The 18367-nt window shown below is 42.5% G+C and overlaps 1 protein-coding gene across 5 annotated transcripts in view; it reads right to left on the reverse strand.

Moving 5' to 3' along the window:
• NIPA2 (NIPA magnesium transporter 2) overlaps nucleotides 1–18367 on the reverse strand; it is a 140098-nt gene that overhangs the window by 18665 nt on the left and 103066 nt on the right. For all 5 annotated transcript variants that reach the window (XM_085622865.1, XM_085622866.1, XM_085622868.1 and 2 more), the window contains one exon: nucleotides 5970–6060. In XM_085622865.1, the coding sequence (XP_085478991.1) occupies nucleotides 5970–6060 (91 nt within the window). The remainder of the gene's footprint in view (nucleotides 1–5969; nucleotides 6061–18367) is intronic.

Raw genomic sequence — 18367 nt, forward strand, 5'->3', positions numbered from 1 at the left:
ATGTCAGGATCCAGATTTCAAAAATTAGTAGAGACCGTGTCTAGGTACCACAATATTATATATGATTTTCGACATGTACAAATTTCTGCTTGCAGTGATTACTCCACTTTCATGTTCTTCCCTTTCGTGACCAATAACTAGCCTTGAAAAAGCAGCCTGTGCCTGCACAACTGGTGGGCTGCGTTCCATAATCTATTTTTGCTGTCCTGGATTACTATTATTCTGTACAACTGATAATATATGAAGAAAATCATAGGGTAACAATGTTCCCGATGTAATGTAAAAGTTAACCTAACTGATATCAAAGGTGCCTCCTAACCCTAGCTTTCGTATTTTGCTGTCCACCAGGCCTTAATAGGAAATTTGGAGATAATGAAGCAATAGACCCACATCCTGTCAACTAACCCTTCTTTGCCCTGTGATGATGCTGGGAAATGTTGGTGTTCTCAGCAGCCTCCGTAAATCTTCAGGTTTCTTGGTATTCCTAGGCTGTCGGTGAAACAACTAAACTGATTTTTGCTTCTGTGGCTGACCTTCCCACAATCAAATCGAACAAGAGCAACTCAAATGTCCATGCGAACCTGGGAATTACAAAACCAAATACTCGCAGTAGTTCACACGGAACTCATTAGGAAGATTTATTGAATTAAACAGCATAATAATAGTATGATAACGTGACAGTCATAGTCATGGATTTCCAGTCAGAAGTGAATTTATTCACCTTCTAAACCACACCTTAAAATGAAATGATTATTGTACATCTTAAAATGAATATTGGAACACTATAAGTGCAAAGTGATCCCCAAGTGAGCAACAACTATAACCAAGCACGAATGCGAGAAAATTAGTGAAAATGCAAGGTATAATGCTAAGCAAACAACCATATAATTCCGTCTTGTTGGACAAATTACACCGTTGCCTATTCACAAAATGTTATGAATTATCAAAACGGTTTGTTTGTGAACAATGTCGATGATGTTTGTCCTCCAAGTATGTTTCAGTGAGCTGGCCCTTGATCCTCCCAGCAAGGGATCAGCTCCTCTTTTTTTAGAGAGTTCAGTTCCCTTTACTTGTAACTCAGAAGCAGGGACAGTTCCACAAACTAGGGCTTGTTCCAAGCCCCTATGAAAAAAACCAGCCAACATGGCCCAATTCCATGTAAAGTAACTTTTAGTGCTGGTGCCAACAGAGTCTGCTTCTCAAACTTCAAACAAATACAAAAACACTAACCCCAAGGGATCAGTATTTTTAAATAAAGCGTTGGTCCCTTGCAGCAAACCCCGGGTTATTGAAAGAGCAGCTTCATTTAACGTTTTAACACCCCTCCAATCTGAAATGATTGCATCCTTTAAGCTTTCCACACTCCTGGGCAATTGGTTGCACACCAAAACGAGAAGCTGGTTCAAAATAGTGAAGGTGGTTTGTGAACAAATTTTCTTGGCCAAAGTCATTCAGTTGCCAAACACAACAAGGCAAAGTTGAGTGATGCACTTTAGATACGGTGGAGGCAAAACTAGTTTGGAAGAGAAGTAGGTGTGTTTCCTACCAGCCTACCAATCAGGTGCTGTTTCGTGGCAGTGATGCAAAGGGCAACGAATACTTATGATGTCACTCGAAGAGAGAATGAATGTAAGCTATACATACAGACTCACAATGTTTCCTCTATGGCAACATTTACCATGCACAAGTTTCATGTCCCCCTAAACACGCAACACATCTAATGCCACACACTATATGCTGCACAGAAACATCAAGGGGAAGGATGGCCCTAGTTGTGTAGGACAGTACTAATTTTACTAGGAAGTGTTGGTAGGCTTCTCCCCACCAAGCATGCAGTACATAGGCTTGTTCCTCTGGTTTACCATATCTCTGTTACAACTAGCTGTCACCCTGTCACTAGCTGTCTGTTAAAATTAGCCTGGTCATGAAGAGGCAGCAGTCACCATCTACTATAGGTAGAAAAACATAAGGCATGCCAAAAAAAAAACATGGCAAGTAGCACAGTTTTTACAAGCCATGCTAAAACGTTTGTACCTACAAGCAACATTTTAGACACCCTTATTAATCAATACCCAGAAAGATCTACTTTAGAGTTAAAACATGGATAATTTTAGACCCACCATTAGAAGGCAGGAACACATGCCACTCGTGCATCTATAACAGACTGAGGCTGCAAAGTTACTGACATCTTCGATATAACAAATGTCGAGACTACAAAAGCACACAATGTGATTTACAATCACTAATGACTTTTCATATAATGATTAATATCACCGTTTCTAAATGTTGTGAATAACTGTTGGTTTCACAGCTAAATCCGAATGCGCTCAATTTGAGTTCAGAAGGAGGAATGGCCTAGTTGTCCCCATCAAGATTCTACTTTCCGACATGCTCATTACACCAGATTTTGTAAGAGTACGTTAGCTCAATGAATATTTCACACATTACAACAAATACCAGTACAAACTCTTAAACAATGGCATGTTTGCATCTACATTACATTTTGTGCTTGTAGAAAGACCGACAAACTGGTGTGCGCATTGCAATTATTTTTAATACATTTTTTCCCAGAAGACAACATACAGTAGTACTACCTGTGATCATAATCAGTGACAATTGTAAAGGTCTTACATTACACAGTTCATTGTTTATTCAGTATCAGGACCGGAGGCTTCACGCTTTCTTCACTTTATTAAGAGCAGCCCTTTTTATTTTAGCCAAACAAGAACAATATTTCCCATGGAACAATGGGAATGTTAAAAACAAACAATGGACAATTCAATCTCACAGTCCAACAGGTGACCAATCACAGGGCAGCGTCTGCATAATAGTCCTTCTCCTCTGTCCCTAATGCCTCTTTCTTCGCTGCTCGCAAAAGGAGCATTGGTTTTCTCTTACCTTATGTGGAGTGAGTAAGTGAGTGAGTGAGTGTGCGTGTGTGTGTGTGTGTGTTAGTAGCGCCGTTTTTCTATGGTTTTGCCTCACGCAATTTTGAAATTCCTGTCAACGAAGGGAGCCAAAATTGAGCACACTTGCCTGAGCTTCTGCTGCCCCTGGAGAGTGACGCCCCTAGCTTGGGGTCTGTGCAGGCTTACAAGATTGAAAACTGCTGAGATCAGACACCCTTCATGCTTGAGGGCCAGATGTGAGTGCTATTCCCGACACCCCACAGGGGTCTGTACCAGTGTATAAGGCTGTGAAAGCCTTTTGGAGACTCTCCCAGGTGGCTGTTTTGACCCCAATGTTCAAGATTCAACACCAGGGGGGTGGAGTCCCAGGGCTTAGACCCCTCCAAACGTTAGGCTTTGCCCACTATTAATTCTGGTGCTGATGCCCAGCAGGTCATTAGCACGTCGCGCTGAACCTCCCCATCTTCCAGGCTCTCCAGTAGCGCTGCGCATAGACATTCATCCAAGGCAGTACACTTGCCTATCACTGTCTGCTCCTGCCTGGCCAGTGACCATGTAAGATGAGGGAGATGTCCAGTATGAAGGGGACCACCCCTCCCCCCGGCTTCCCTCCATTGGGGATGAGGACTTTCATGATGCTTTAGAAGCCTTGATATATCAGGCCGTGGAACAAGCCATGGCTCCCATGGAACAGTTTTTATCACAGCAAATTGCACACAAATGCCCAAGACTGGCCAATTTGCAGGACCCTGCCACTTCTGAACCCCCTGCTCCCCTTTCCTGCCCAACCTGCATATGCTGATCCGGTCCTGGCCAAAAATCTCCGTTTGGCAGGGGTTGACCATGCGACTCTGGAAACCTTTCCTGGAGCAAGCCCAACCTTCTCCTGTACCAGGGAACTCTGCACATGAGTCAACAGACCCGGTCTCACCCTCTCCCCCGGATGATGATGCCCACCCGGGACACTGATGATCACGCCAGACCTTCCCGGTCTTAGCGTCCCTTCTACGCCCCAGCCACTGACCCTACTGCCTCAACGACAGGCCAGAACCACTTGACCCAGAAGCACTCCTCCATCCACAGTCTTCTGAGTGGGCTCCTTCCACAAAGGTGGCGAAATACATGGTGGGTGGATCAAAACTCCGTTGGGGACAGAGGCTCGTAATTGCCTCAAGGCCGAATGCTCTCACCCATCGCTAGAAGGGAAGGTAGCCCTGACACCAGAACTGGACCCCAGAATGGCCACCTTTTTAGCCAAGTTCATATAAGACCCCAAAAAGGGTATCAATAGATCCAGACCTGCAGAATAAACTTCTAGACACCCTTGGCCCCTTAACCGAGATACTTGACATGGCAGAAGACGCCAAGGCTTTGGGGTCCCTCATATGTCCGGAGGTCATGTCCAGTTGGGCCCAGCACGCACTTGCCTTAATGGTCAATGCAAATTGTGCTCTGTCCACCGAACGGATTCTCTCTTTCCTAATTAAAGTGGAGGGCTACCTTGCGGTCCCCAGGGCGGGAGCAGGGGCGCAAGGGGGGGGGGGGGGGGGGGGGGGGTCTTGGATTATCTGTTTATTAAAGAACTAGGGAAATTCGTCAATACCTTTACTTTCCTTGACAAGGCTAGTACTCCATAAAGAAAGTCTTCTCCACCCGGCTTTTCCTTGGAGCCGACCGAGACAGGGGCTACTCAGCCAGCGAATACTCCTCCTAGTATCCTTCTAGAGGGCATGGCTCCAGGCACGAGCAGTATCGTGAACAAGCCAGTTTTGGCAATTTCTAGACCCATGGACGGCTCTTAGAGACCGAGGACACAAAGGGTTCAATGCTGCCTCTAATTCCGGCGAGTGTACGCCCTTCTTTCCTCATAAAAGTTTCGGTCCATAAGGGAGCTAAAATCTGAAATCCTAGTCAAGTCAGACATGTAGGGGGTGATTGCATGATGTACCTAGGGGGTAGCGAAAAATTAAGATCGACCTACCACTGCAAGTAAGTGAATGATTTACGTCTCCCATCCAACATCACATCTCCCAGGCAGAATATTCCTATGGTATCCCATTGTTTGTTTTCCGATAGCACCACCACTTAGCTCAGTTTCCCCCGCATCCCCACAAGGGAGTTTCTTTAGTTTCTGTCACCCACCTCAAATCTCTAGTTGTGTCCTTCCAAATTTTGAAAATGTATTGGTAGCTGGGGGCAGTGAGGGATGAATCTCTCCCCTGTGTATGGGAGTTAGTGCTTGAATACCCTTCATTGACTACTTTTGCTAAATTTACACTCAAGATATCTCGAAGTAGACATTTTACATATATGCACAACAAGACCACCATTGCAGATATCGCAGCTCCACCCATCAACAACAACTGGAGCTTTGACAAAAACTTCATTTCATCAAGTAACTTATCAAATATTGGCTAAGTGTTGTGATCCCATGTCAGTTGCACATCCCATGTGACAAACCTCCAAATATTTAACACCCCTTTCTTCCCCCACAGATACCGAAGTCCGGGCCCATACAAGGTTCTGAGGGGGAATCGGCCACCAAAAATACTGATGGCTTACCTTTATTCAGACTCTGCGTCCTCTAAAAACAAAGAAATGTGTAGAGCTCTTGGACCAGACCATTCTTGGCCTATCAGAAATAGCAGGACATTGTCCGCATAGACAGCCACCCTCTCTGCAATCCCAGTGTCCACTCGAAGTCTTGCATCTGAGCATCTGCTTTGATTTACTTCGATAGTAGTTTGATCGCTAGTACAAAAAGCAGTCGAGAAAATGGGCACCCTTGCCTAGTTCCTCTGCATTTAAAACAGATCTGATGTCTCAGACACTCCTCTAACCTTTGCTGATAAGTCTGTATATAGAAGTTTTGAATATCTGATAAACTTAGGAGCCAGTGTATCGCAATTTTAACAACATTTAAATCTCAAACACTTGAATGTGCGAACTAAATTTGTGGGTTGAATTTCTACTGTGTGCTTTGAGGGGGAATGTTGTTGAGCAAATTAAATACTCTGTTGCTAACACATTTTTTTTTTTTTAAACCATCACGCATCTTACCTTACAAGAACACTAAGAGCTCCGAGTGGTGTTACTAATGTAGCTGGTGCAAAAGCATAGGCAGCAAAGTTAGCAACTTCGCCCGCTCCCACTGAAACAAAAGCACAAAACAAACAAAATAAAGTCAGTTTCTTACAAACATGGTTTGAGTCGCAAGTCTGTCTCACGAAATATAGGAGAAACAAAAGTTACTCTTAGTAAAACTGCACAGTGCTTATGATTCATGTTTTGTGGGCAGCCTAAATGAACACTTGCAAAAGAAGTAGCTCTCTACCACAATATTAACTGTTTTGTAAATGTTTTTCTTTATTTTCAAATTAGGCTTGCACTTCCACAGGCAGATTTCTATAGTGGGTGCTGAAGCATTTCGGACATTCCTTCTGGAATGTCTTGTACACTTCACTGTGTCCTTCTGCTCTCCCACTGCAGAGCACAGACAAAAATGGAGTCACCTACCAACAGATGTCACTTAGCCAGTGGATTGTAAAATGCAGTGTAGGGTCTCCGCTAACTTGCATGACCCATCAGTCAACGTAACCCACAGTCAGGTAGTAGGCGTAAGACAGATGAAGTATCTTCACTCTCTTGTTCACTTCCATTCCCAACCCAGCATCTCGGAATCCGTGCAAGTATAGGAGTAGGTAAAGGCATACTGGAATCCCCTTTCAAATGTTGCACCTCTCAGACTTCACAAGTGCTTTTGCATATTTTTCTTGAATTAAACAAGCATTTGACTCTTGTATATTTATGCAACATTGTGTGCTTGTTGCATCTCTAGTAATGTTTAAGACTTCAACACCTTTAAAACATTAAAATGTGGAAACAGTTGTTCAAATTGGCACTCCACGGTCCAATTCCCCTCCCTCCCCTGTACCTCCCTCCACATACTCACACCTACCTTCTTACCGCCACAGCTAATTTTGTCTTTCTTTGTAAACTAACTTTTAATTTTCACAATGCAAAAGCAAATACTTGTTCTGTTCTGGTTATAGGACATTCTTCTCTGTATAAAGTTTGCTGGGAAAAGTTAAAAGGTCACACGCTGCTTACTTTAAAGAAAAGTGACCCTTAAAAAATGCCAGTGGTAACACACAGACTCTCCTCAGCCCAGAACAATGATGGAGAGGTGGGCAGAATACATGCTTGGTTTTTGTCAAACACGAGGTTCTTTCCAAAGATGCTATAATCCAGGACCGGTTCTGGGATTTTTAGGGCACTGGGCAGAAAGGAAACGTGCGAGGCCCCTCTAATATGCATACAATGTCACAGGAAATGACATCATAATAATTGCCATCAACTGACTATTGGTCCTCTGGCATTGATGAGGCGACTTAGCTTGAAGCAACTTTCCTTAGATCACCAAAACAATATATATTTTAAAGTTCTATTATTTGAAAATACATACTTTTTGAGGTCGAAGTGATCATGGGGACCCTCTATCACATGATTTGGACAAATCCTGTCAAATAGCAATATTGGAGTGAGATTTATGTTACTCTGGAATGTACCCTCCAAGAGCTTACAGTCATAGATCTCAGAGTAGCATTTTTGGGGATAATAGAGGGATGGACAGACTCATGCACACACAAAGTCTGTCTGGACTTGTTTTTTTTTTTTATTGCTAAGAGATACACTGATAAACACTGGAGACCGCCGGACCCTCTGGCCAAACAGGAGTACTTTAGAGAAAGGACTATTGTGTTGGGGCAGAAAAGGTGGCCTATAAATGGAGAAGCTGGGAACACAAACAAGGAAGGTCTGGGGCCCTTGGACCTCTAGACAATGGGATGCATAAGGAACAAACTGACCATACAATTATTATATGCTTTATACATTTATTTTCTGCAACTCGGACACAACTTATAAATGTACTGATTACATCTTTAGGTGTCATGGTTGTGGTTATTATGTAATTTGTATGTTTCCTCTTATTAAAAGCAATAAAAAGATGCAAAAAACAAACAAAAAAAAACGAACATGTTATATTAGTCACTGACTATGAAGCACAGACAAATAGTTGGCACATTGCTGTAAGAACATCACACCTCTATTAGCAAACCAGTAGCAGCCGCATTCCAGATCTATGACTCGAAAGCGGTGGGCTCCTCCCTTTATGGGGCGGAACTTTGGGGTTGTGCCAACTATGCTGCTTTAACTGGAACTTAATACATGTTTTTAAAGAATCTAGTATTTCTGCTTGCCAGCACCCCACTATATCCCCTAAAGCTCGACATAGGAAGGAAATTGATCCAAGATAAAGCTAAAGCTAGGCTGCGCCCATTGTTGTTCTGGAAGAGAATTAGGTCTACTCCTGAAATGACACCTTAAGGCTGCAAAGCCGTTAATAAACAGTAGCACAGGTCTTTTTTGCCTGTATAGCATATTCGCATCCCCGCTCCAGGTGACTCAAACTGACCTGCAGATGCCTGGGCACAGGAACCATGTTGCTGCCCTGAGAATACTAAGATCCAATCCTAACACTCGGTTTTGTTTGGGCTATTGCTAAATTCCTGGGACGGTTGTGGATTATCAGGAGAAAGTCTCAAATGTTCTACGTGGGAGGCCAATACATCCTGCACACCTCACATGTTCACTAAGACCATAGGCAGCCCTTTTTTTTCATTATTTTTTTTTTAATAAACTCTGGGGTTTTAGCTCCTTGCACTATGGGCTTGAATTTGAAATTAAGGCGTATGTTGCATTCTGCGGAGATGACGATATCTATACTATGCACTTTTATAACCTGAACAGTAGATTAACGCAGTATTTTATGCAATAGGACTGTGGCTTCAACCACTCGGCTTTTCGAATGTTTGAACTGATTTAACCGCAAAGATCTGTTCTTTGAGCAATATTTTTTATGTCTTCAACTAGCCAGCTATATGTTGTTTTATTCCGAGATTTTAAGCTGAATTTTTAACCTACGTTGTATGCATTTATTTTTTCTGATGTACGCAATGTGTCATTAGAGCAAACTTGTATGGCACTGGTTGCCGAAATAAAGTTATTTACTACTACTACTAGTCACACTCGTTGTAAACGTTTGGCTTAGGTCTTATATACATATATCTTTAATCAAATAATAACATAGTTTCCAGATTAGTGCATAATTACAAATGTACGCATGTATGGGGTAGTTACATAGGGCAAACCTAGCCAAAAGGAAGCATGGAGCTGTGCAGGATTAAAACCAAAGACAGTCAAGGTGTGATAGGAGGGTAGCTGTTTTGTGGACTGTTACTGCATCACAATTTAATGTTTAAAGAGGTGAGAATTCAGCTATTTTTTAATATAGAGTTAGGTTTGGGGCTAGGAAACAAGATTTACTTTACAACGGTGTGGAAGGAAGGAGATTATTTGATCATACAGCTCTGAAGAAGAGAATTAAGTGGAATGGGACTCTTTATTGAAGCCAAACTTAGAATACAGGAAGTTGCAATTGGTCACCAACATTAGTGTCATTATGGAGAGGAACAGCTACTACAGCTACCAAGCACTTGGAGAATCTATTGAGGCATATGTGGTGACCTTGGGGCTGCTTGCACATGTTCATTCAAAGACATGGATGAAATGATTTGTGGGGAGGTCATCGTATGTACAACTTGTGCCAAGTTCAAGAAAAAATGTCTATGCCACAAGAACCAAAGTTTTTGAAAAAGTGGTTTCAACCATTAAGAGTGTAGGGATCAACCAAGAGTGTAGAGATCAACCAAAAGTGTAAAGCGTTTGCATAAATCAGACATGCAAAGTCCCGAAGTTAACATTATGCACATTAACAGGAATACTGGCAAAAGCGGAAAGGGAAGGGCGACACCTAAGTCCACATATTATAGATGCCATTCTATGTATCTCTTGGAATTAAGCAAGACATGTAAAGTGTGTGACAAGAAGGCTACTTAATGTGAAGAGGAGGCCATCAGGTCAAATTCCAAGGAGTATTCAGAGTAAATCTAATCTGAAAAGAAAGAAACACTGAGGCTAAGGTATATGCCGTTGACTAGGACATTAACATACATGATTGGTTCAAGCAACACAGTCTTTAGTATACAAGATTTTGAGGTCTTGTCCATTTTGGAAGAAAGTGAAACGGTATTTCACAAAAAATGTGATGTCTATGTGTTTAATACATCGAATCCTTATGAAGGACAATGCCCAGGAAGTCAAACAGAAATTAAGAAATGTAACCCTTTCAGCTTGAATTGAAGTCAAGGCTATTCTAGCTAAATGATGCAAGGATGGCATAACTGAAACATTAAACACATCAAAGTGGTAATCGCCAAGTCATTGCCCAGAATATTGGCAAAAATAGGTTTTGCATTGGCCTATGTCAACTCAATTGGGTAGTGGCAGACTGTCAACCATTACCCGTAATCAATGTAATGGGGATGCCTTTGGATGGAGCTTAAGTGTTCACCACTCTTAAATTTAGGTCAGTGTACAACAAAATCCTTCTGCATCGCATCCCGAAAAAATACACTGCATTCATTACTTCATATTGGGAGATATCAATTTTTCAAGAGGAAGTTTGGTCTCAGTTCTGCCTCAGCAGGTTTCCAACACATTATAAATAGACGGTTTGTGGGAGGCCCAGGTTAAGAGTGTCCCAAGATAAACCATTAGTTTACAGTGCAACTGCAAGTGAACATGTTACAATCTTGGAGGTGCTACGTAGAATTCAAGAGTGGATTGACTCTGCAAAAAAAAAAAAATTTTTTTTTTAAAACTAATGTTTAGCATTTGGGGCATGTTATTGGGGAAAAATGTGTGTAACCCAATCCATCCAAAGTTTCAGCCTTCTCCAACGCATGTTGTCCCAGCAAACTGGATGATTTGGCATCTGTCCAAGGACTGTGTGAATTCCATTCCAAATTAATGAAAGACTTGCTGAAAAGATTGGTCTTACGCATAGCAAAATAAATGTTGAGTTTTCTTGTGATGAAAAATGAGAGGGGAGTATGAATGAGTTGAAGACAGACATTGGAGAAAGTGCCATCATTGAAGTTGTTCCATGAAAACCTACAGTGTATGGTTACTACTGATGCTAGTACCTAGGAGCATAGATTTTGCCTCATGCAAACCCAGATGGGCAAAAACTAGGTTATTATTAAACCTAAAGTATTGGATTGTGTGTGGGCCATTAATGAACCAAAGAGTTTCCTGCGGGGTAGGGAATACTTGCTGCATACTGATCAAAAACTGTTGGTGAGCATTCTTGAGGTTGGGGGTTCAGGTAAATTTCCCCTATTATCATCAAACTCCCATGCAAGTTGCAAAAATATCAATTCAAAGTTGTACATATTTCTCGGGGACAAAACATGTCAGGTAAATAGCTGTCAGGTGAATAGTTGTCATGTGCCCCATGTGATGAAGAAACAGATTAGAGTGAACGGGAAGAAGACAATTTGACATTTGCTCGGTTGACTGACTGCAGTGATGCTATAGAGGCAGTCACGAGAAGAGAAAGGATGAAGGCTTCAGAAAGAGAAGAAGTGTTTAGGAGAGTTAAACAATGTGTTGTGAGAAGATGGCCCCTTCAAAAAGTGCTTAACAAAGGTTTATAACATTCTGGAAGTTAGAGGAGCTCACAATTGAGGGTGAAGTTGTGTAGCATGGTGATGTGTTTGGGCCTCCCAGTTCTCCAAGACAGCAATCGATCACTTTATCCCTTGAGGGATATGCGGGTATGACAGACACACAAAAAAGAAGCTATGAATGGACCATTGGTGGCAACCTACGGATAGGAATGCAGAAGTTTATGTTGGCCCCTGCATCATGTGCAGACAAAAGATACGGAAGTGTCTCATAGCATTTGTAGAGCTACCAGAAGGATCATAGATGAAAATGGACATAGAATTTACTGGACCCATTAACTCCCTGTTGCTCAACATGCAGTATGTTGTTGTGCTTGTGGATTATTAAAGTAAGTGAGTAGAGAATAAGTTTGTATCCCAGTCCATCACCTTGGAGGTTCTAAACTTCCTTGAACAAATCTTTTGTGAAGGTTTTCCCTTTTAGCTGGTGGGGGTGATAATGGTGCCCAAATTTAACCCTCATTAGATGTTGCATTTCCTCAGCATTCCTGGGCATGCTAAATACTCGCTGGACCATTTGCACGGCACAAAGCAAGTTCAAAAGGCCCAATCCGCTCAATAAGCAAAGTCTGCACACTTAAGTCCCATATTCATGTTGAAGCAGCCGTTAGGGCCAGATTATAAGCGTATCACACCACCCCAACAACATCAGAGAAAAACACCATTTAAATGACTTCATGCTAGGCTGGCCATCATGAGCTTCCGCCATACTGGTCAATGCTATGGAGGAGGTTGGAGAATACTTCTCATGCTTCAAACAGTGCACAGTTTACCATGTTGTTGCAAGATGTGGCACAATTATGATAACAGAAATGTAGTCAAGGTCTTGTCCTTCCAATTGGGCGATAAGAATAGAATAAAATATGTTTAGGGAAAATCAAGTGCGAGTAAGTTTTCCAAACCCATTAAAGTCCTCAAGAAGAGGAGTACCGCTCTCCTTCTAGAAAAGAGTCAGTTATGGAATAGGTCACATGCGGTCTTATCCAAACCTGGGTGTGCGGAAGGTCTGGTGTTTACCTTCAACAGCACAACTTTTAGCAATATCCGTAATCCTGCTGGTACATTTAAAAGTGTAGATTCCAGTAAGAACAATGATGCTGGGGATTGTATTTCCGGTGCGGAGTGTTCCCCAAAAGGGTGCAGTCAAGTGAAAGCAGCTCTTACCGTAACAAATAAATATTCTAAAAGGAATGCTGCACCTCCCTTAAGGTTTAGAGATTATGTAATGCATTAACTTGTTTGACAAGGGAGAGAAGAAGTAATATCAGATATCTGCATATTTTTTTCTGCCAGATTATTTATACACAGTCAGTGGAAGCGTGCATAATTTCTACATAAGAGTATACTACTGTTATATGCTGATGACATACTGCTCTCTGGAAAAGACCCAAATACAAATCTTGCACCACTAATAACTGAAATAGTGCAGTACAGTGATATGAATGAATGAATATTAGATTTATAAAGCGCTAACTTAGCCCAAGGACGTGAAGGCACTGCAGAGGACTGTTATACAAAAACAGAATAATATGCTCAGACTGACGTCTGTGTAAAGAGCCAGGTTTTCAGGGCCTTATGGAAAAGGGTGTGTGAAACCAGTTCAGAGAAGACCATCAGGGAGAGAGTTCCACATCCTAGCAGCGGCAGCGGAAAAAGCCTTGCCTCCCCATCTAACCTTCTTAAACCTCGGAACTATTAGCAGATTCTTGCTTGCCGACCTAAACTGCTTAGTCAGGGAAAAGCGCTGGAACATCGCTTTAATGGCCTCAGGGCCTAGGCCATAGAAAGCATTGTGGGTCAAGCATAGGGTCTTAAAGAGAATTCTTCGATCCAGCGGAAGCCAGTGCATCATGATGCGGGAAGCCGAGGCTGAGTGGTATTTCGGAAGATCCATCACCAGCCTCACTGCAGCATTCTGCACCAGCTGCAGACGTCGCACCAAGCCTTTGTTAATGCCCAGATAGAGGGCATTACAATAGTCGAGTCTGAACATTATTAAGGCAATAACTGCCTGCTTTCGTGAGCAAATGAAAGGAACTGGGAGATTTTTCTAAGAAGCCTGATTATGCCAAAACAAGTGGACACTGTTCTGCTAATCTGCAAACTCAGGGAAAGAGAACTGTCCACTATAACCCCTAGATTTTTTCCATGGGATATAGGCCAGGGCCAAGTGTGTCAGGCCACCAGTCGTTAGACCAGATATGTCATGTTGGTTACCAAAGATCAGGATCTCGGTTTTTCCCCCATTAAGTTTAAGATAGTTTTCAACCATCCAGGATGAAACTGCCTGCATGCAGTTTTTGAAGTTTGCGGCAGATTCCCTAATGCTGTGTGTAATGGACACTATAATTTGAGTGTCATCAGCATAAGACAACACCTCCAGTCCAAAGGATCTCACAACCTTAGCCAGCGGGGCAACATAGATATTAAAAAGTGTCGGGCTCAAGGATGAGCCCTGTGGAACTCCACATACCAAAGGATTAGAACCAAGTGGAATTGGCCCATTTTCACTATCTGTGCCCGCTCACTGAGGAAGGAGGCAAGAGGCCGTGCCCCCGATCCCTATCTCCTATGTCAGGCATATGCATTAACTGGTAAAAATCTGAAATGTTTCCATGAATCACAGAGGCCCACAGGCCAATGATAGTCTCCCCCTTGCAATGGTGTGAAAGTTTGGTCCGATACTTAGGGATCACACTCCACAAAGACAAGCACTTAATAATATTGGAAAACTATGGCCTGTGCTGACTAACTAAACAAATCAAGAGATGGATGACACTCCCACTTTCAGTGGCTGGGTGAACTACACTAATAAAAATGCTAATGTTTCCCAAGTTTTTATATTTATTCAGAACATCCCAATATCACTGAATCAGGCTTTTTTTCTAAATTATAAGCAGCTTTGACCAGGTTGATATGGGCTGGATGCAAACAGATGATGCGTTGGGAGACACTACTTTATGGCCGGGGAGTGTTAAAGTGCTAAATAAGGAAAGATATTGCTATGCAGTGCAAACGTAATATATTGCATTCTGATTTTGTCAGACACATGATGCTCCTCATGTCCCTATGGAAAAAGACCAGGTACTGCCGGGCGAACTCAGCACCTGAACAACTCCCAGATTTCCAAGACCAATCCATTCTATACAGATGTGCCCACTGTTCTATCTGGCATGTGGCAGCAAAGGCCCGCCATGAGCACGAGTATTCATCACACATACCAATCCTCAACAATCCCCGCCTCCCTCCTACATTAGCAAAGGAGTGAAGTTCAGGCAGAGAGATGCTAGCTTCCTTAATATGGGACAACTATTTATATAGAACGTACATATCTTACCCTAGGCTAATTCTGTGCTGACAGTCATCATGCCACCTGACGTATCGGACTACATGTGCCTCCGATGTGCAATATCATCCATCTGGACTACCTTAACCCGAGGAACAGCCAGAGTACCACCACTCACCCGACTCATTCAAAACTAGACAAAAGAGGATGGGTGTCCAAGCTGTACATGTACACGGAGACCTATATAGCTCAAGATATAGCCCTAGAAGTATGAAAATGTTGCTGCTCCCAAATTAAACTATTGATCTATTAATTATAGGCATATATTGCTCCATTTCTAGTTTATTAAGAGATATTATTCGCCACAGTATTTACATAGAACAGACCGGGAAAAATCTGCACAGTCAGCTCGGTGCCTATGCGACACAGACCTCTTCTTTCACCGCGCGTGGGACTGCCCACCGATCTTACGTTACTGGGAAGAAATCTTTCATGCCATAACAGATCGTGACAACTACAATTGACTATGCCCCGCTGACAGCACTGCTGGGCTACATACACGAAGCATATTCTGAAGCCGGCCATGCGGCTGGTGGTAGTGCTGCTTCTACTGGCAAACAAATAGCTGGCCGGTTGTTGGATGAGAGCCCCCCCCCCCACTCTCCTGAGGCCCCCCTCCAAAGGCCACCAACTTGCTGAAGGAAGCTACCTTTTCTAGGGAATGTGAAAGCAAAAAGGAAGGGAAGCGCCAAAATAACTCTTTAGGGCTTAGGCTACACCACAAGAAAAAGCAAACCATGTACAAGGCAAGATAGACAGATTAAATTCAAATATAAGGTCAACTTATTTGGTCACCTCAATGGTGCAAGTCACCCTGTGATATTAAATCATTATTCTTCTAATAATCTATATTCAATTGCTATTACAGGCATTGCTGTGCTGCAGTCAAGGAAGCCACTGACAACAATGGTAGTTCTTACAACAAAATGTACTTATTCAAATTTTGCCTGCATACTTTATAAAGGAGACAAAGTGACAATTGATTGAAAAGTAATAAGGCGTATCAACCGGTCTTTTATGCTCTTAGACGTTGCTGTTACTATGAAACAAAACAAATGTTGAAGAAAACAATTAGTATCTAGGCAGACAGTGTATTCCCAATGATGGACATTGGCCCGTTGACAATGGTGAAAAAGAAGAACTGTCTCCATGTAAAAGCACCTAATTGCAAAAGACCTGCTAATATGATGCACAAATAAATTGCATGAAACAACGACTATAGCATTGGTCTATAAAAACATTTGAATTCCGTGCTTGTTCTGGTTAGGCGTTGATCCTGGATGATGTAGGTCGATGCCTTTCGGCCTTTTACTTTATGCCCTCTTCATGATTTTGCAGAATAAATGTCACCCAAACATCTCATCAGTGTGGGAAAGCTTATCGAGATGAGAGTTGGTCGTGAAAAAAAGAGGTAATTGGAGCGCCACCGCAAACACCTCCTAGGGAGAGCAGTGAGGTGCTTGCCACAGCACAGAGTAGTGAGCCCCTACACACGCCAGTTTGCGGACCACGCCTGCAGCCCAAAACAGCTACCGACATTAATCCACTCATCTTTGTTACTACTCTACAAGGAACCCTGACCTAGGACCTGCATATAAGCCACCATGTCCCCAGGACATCTCTTATATTGATCGCTCTGCTCGGGTCCATGGCCCTACGCATCACTCATCTAACGGAGAGCATTTCCCTGTGAGAAGCAAACTATTCACTGCTCCCCCTAGGAGGTGTGTACGGTAGTGCTCCAATTTCCTTTTTTTTCTGAGCAACTCATCTCGATAGACTTCCCATTCTTAAAGGGATAAAGGAAACTGAAGTAAAAAACCACAAAAGCACAAAGGAAAGGGGAAAGGATTCTCACAAACAGTGACGAGTAAGACTGGATAAAAGATTGTCTTCAAAACAGCACTTCATACCTCTCAGTTGACATGGTCCTCATAAGGAATTACCCAAACCATGGTCCTCATAAGGAATTACCCAAACAATGAACAGTCTTTGGCTATCATTTCCAGTTCTCAGGTTAAACAGTGAGGCTCTTGGGAGTTTTACTGAAGGGTAAGGCAACAACTCTTTAATGAGAAGTTGCTTGTTCTGTAATGAAATTAAGTTAGAGGTGAACCCTCAACCTCGAGTTAGTTTTAAAAAAACACGTGGAGCTGCCTAGGAACCAGTTTTGCAAATATCCACAGGAATAACCCACCATAAGTCTGTCCAATAAGCCACCCTTTCCCTGTTATAATGGCCCAACACAGAAAAGGCAATCTGGTTTTGTGTTGTTGAGGAAATGCTTCCCAGTTGGACAGCAGAACAGAAAGTCATCAAGAGCCAAATTTTTGAAGAAGCATAATGCTCCGTATAATTTTGTAAGAGGAGTGGCACATTCAGATTGTGAAGTTACTTCATCTGGGGTTATCTGTAATAACGTGGGAAGTCTAGTTGTGGACAGAAACCACCCTCGTCAGTAAGAAATACAGCTATTGTTTAAAATGAAGCAGAGTCCCCCAAAAAATGCAATCCAGCAGAGCTAAAAGTGACCAAACAAAATATAACCTCTTCTCCGAAGGGTAAATGGAGACAGTTTTTTTTGTAACAGAGGCAGAGGCAAAGACCGTGCTGGAAAAGGGAAAAGCTTAATAGAATAACAGAATAAAACTCACACCAAGGACGAGAAGCTTAGATAGATTGGCTAATAAGGTCTCCTCACCAGTTTGCTGACGATACACCCAATTTTATCTGTGAGAGTCATCTAGCTATGACATCAACACCAGAAGCAATGCTTGGATGCCAAGGGGAATAGGATGGCTCAGCGTTGACAGACACTGAATCCAGGTAATCAGAGTTCCTTCTTAACCAAGGCAAAGCTTTTAAACTGCAGGTTAAATCATGGATTGGGAGGATGAGTCCAAAACACTGACCATCTCTGCTAACAAACTGGGTGAAATCACAGAGTTTTTTTCTTGATCAGGGTTCATATTAGATTTCCATATGACGAATTTGGTAAAGATAGTCAACTTTAAGCTGTTCCTCCTAAGGAAGGTTTGCCATTGTCTTATGGCAGAGGACCATGCCGATGGTTACATCTGCGCCACAATTCATGTTAAGATCTTGCTGAAGTATGAATGTATTCATTGAACAAAGACAGGCTCCTTGTGCTACAGGCCAGTGTATTTCCAGAACATGATCTGCTCCTCCTAGACCAGTCTGATATCTCTGTGCTCTAGGTCAACCAGAGGGATACTCTTGGAGTCGTCACCTAGAGCACCAGGAATGAAAGATGGTGGCTGGATCCTGCAATCCAGCGCGGAACAAAACATTTCAAACTTAGACTTCTCCTTTGATCATCAAACAATCGCCATAGCCTTCTGAAAAGAAGTGTGGACAGTTAAAAAGTCCTTCTTAAGATGGTGGAGTGACCACAGAACATTACTGAAGATTCCCAATTTAAGATGGAGATGAGTCTTTTT

This window comes from Triturus cristatus, chromosome 8 (assembly GCF_964204655.1).
Source record: "Triturus cristatus chromosome 8, aTriCri1.1, whole genome shotgun sequence".
Lineage (NCBI taxonomy): Eukaryota > Metazoa > Chordata > Amphibia > Caudata > Salamandridae > Triturus > Triturus cristatus.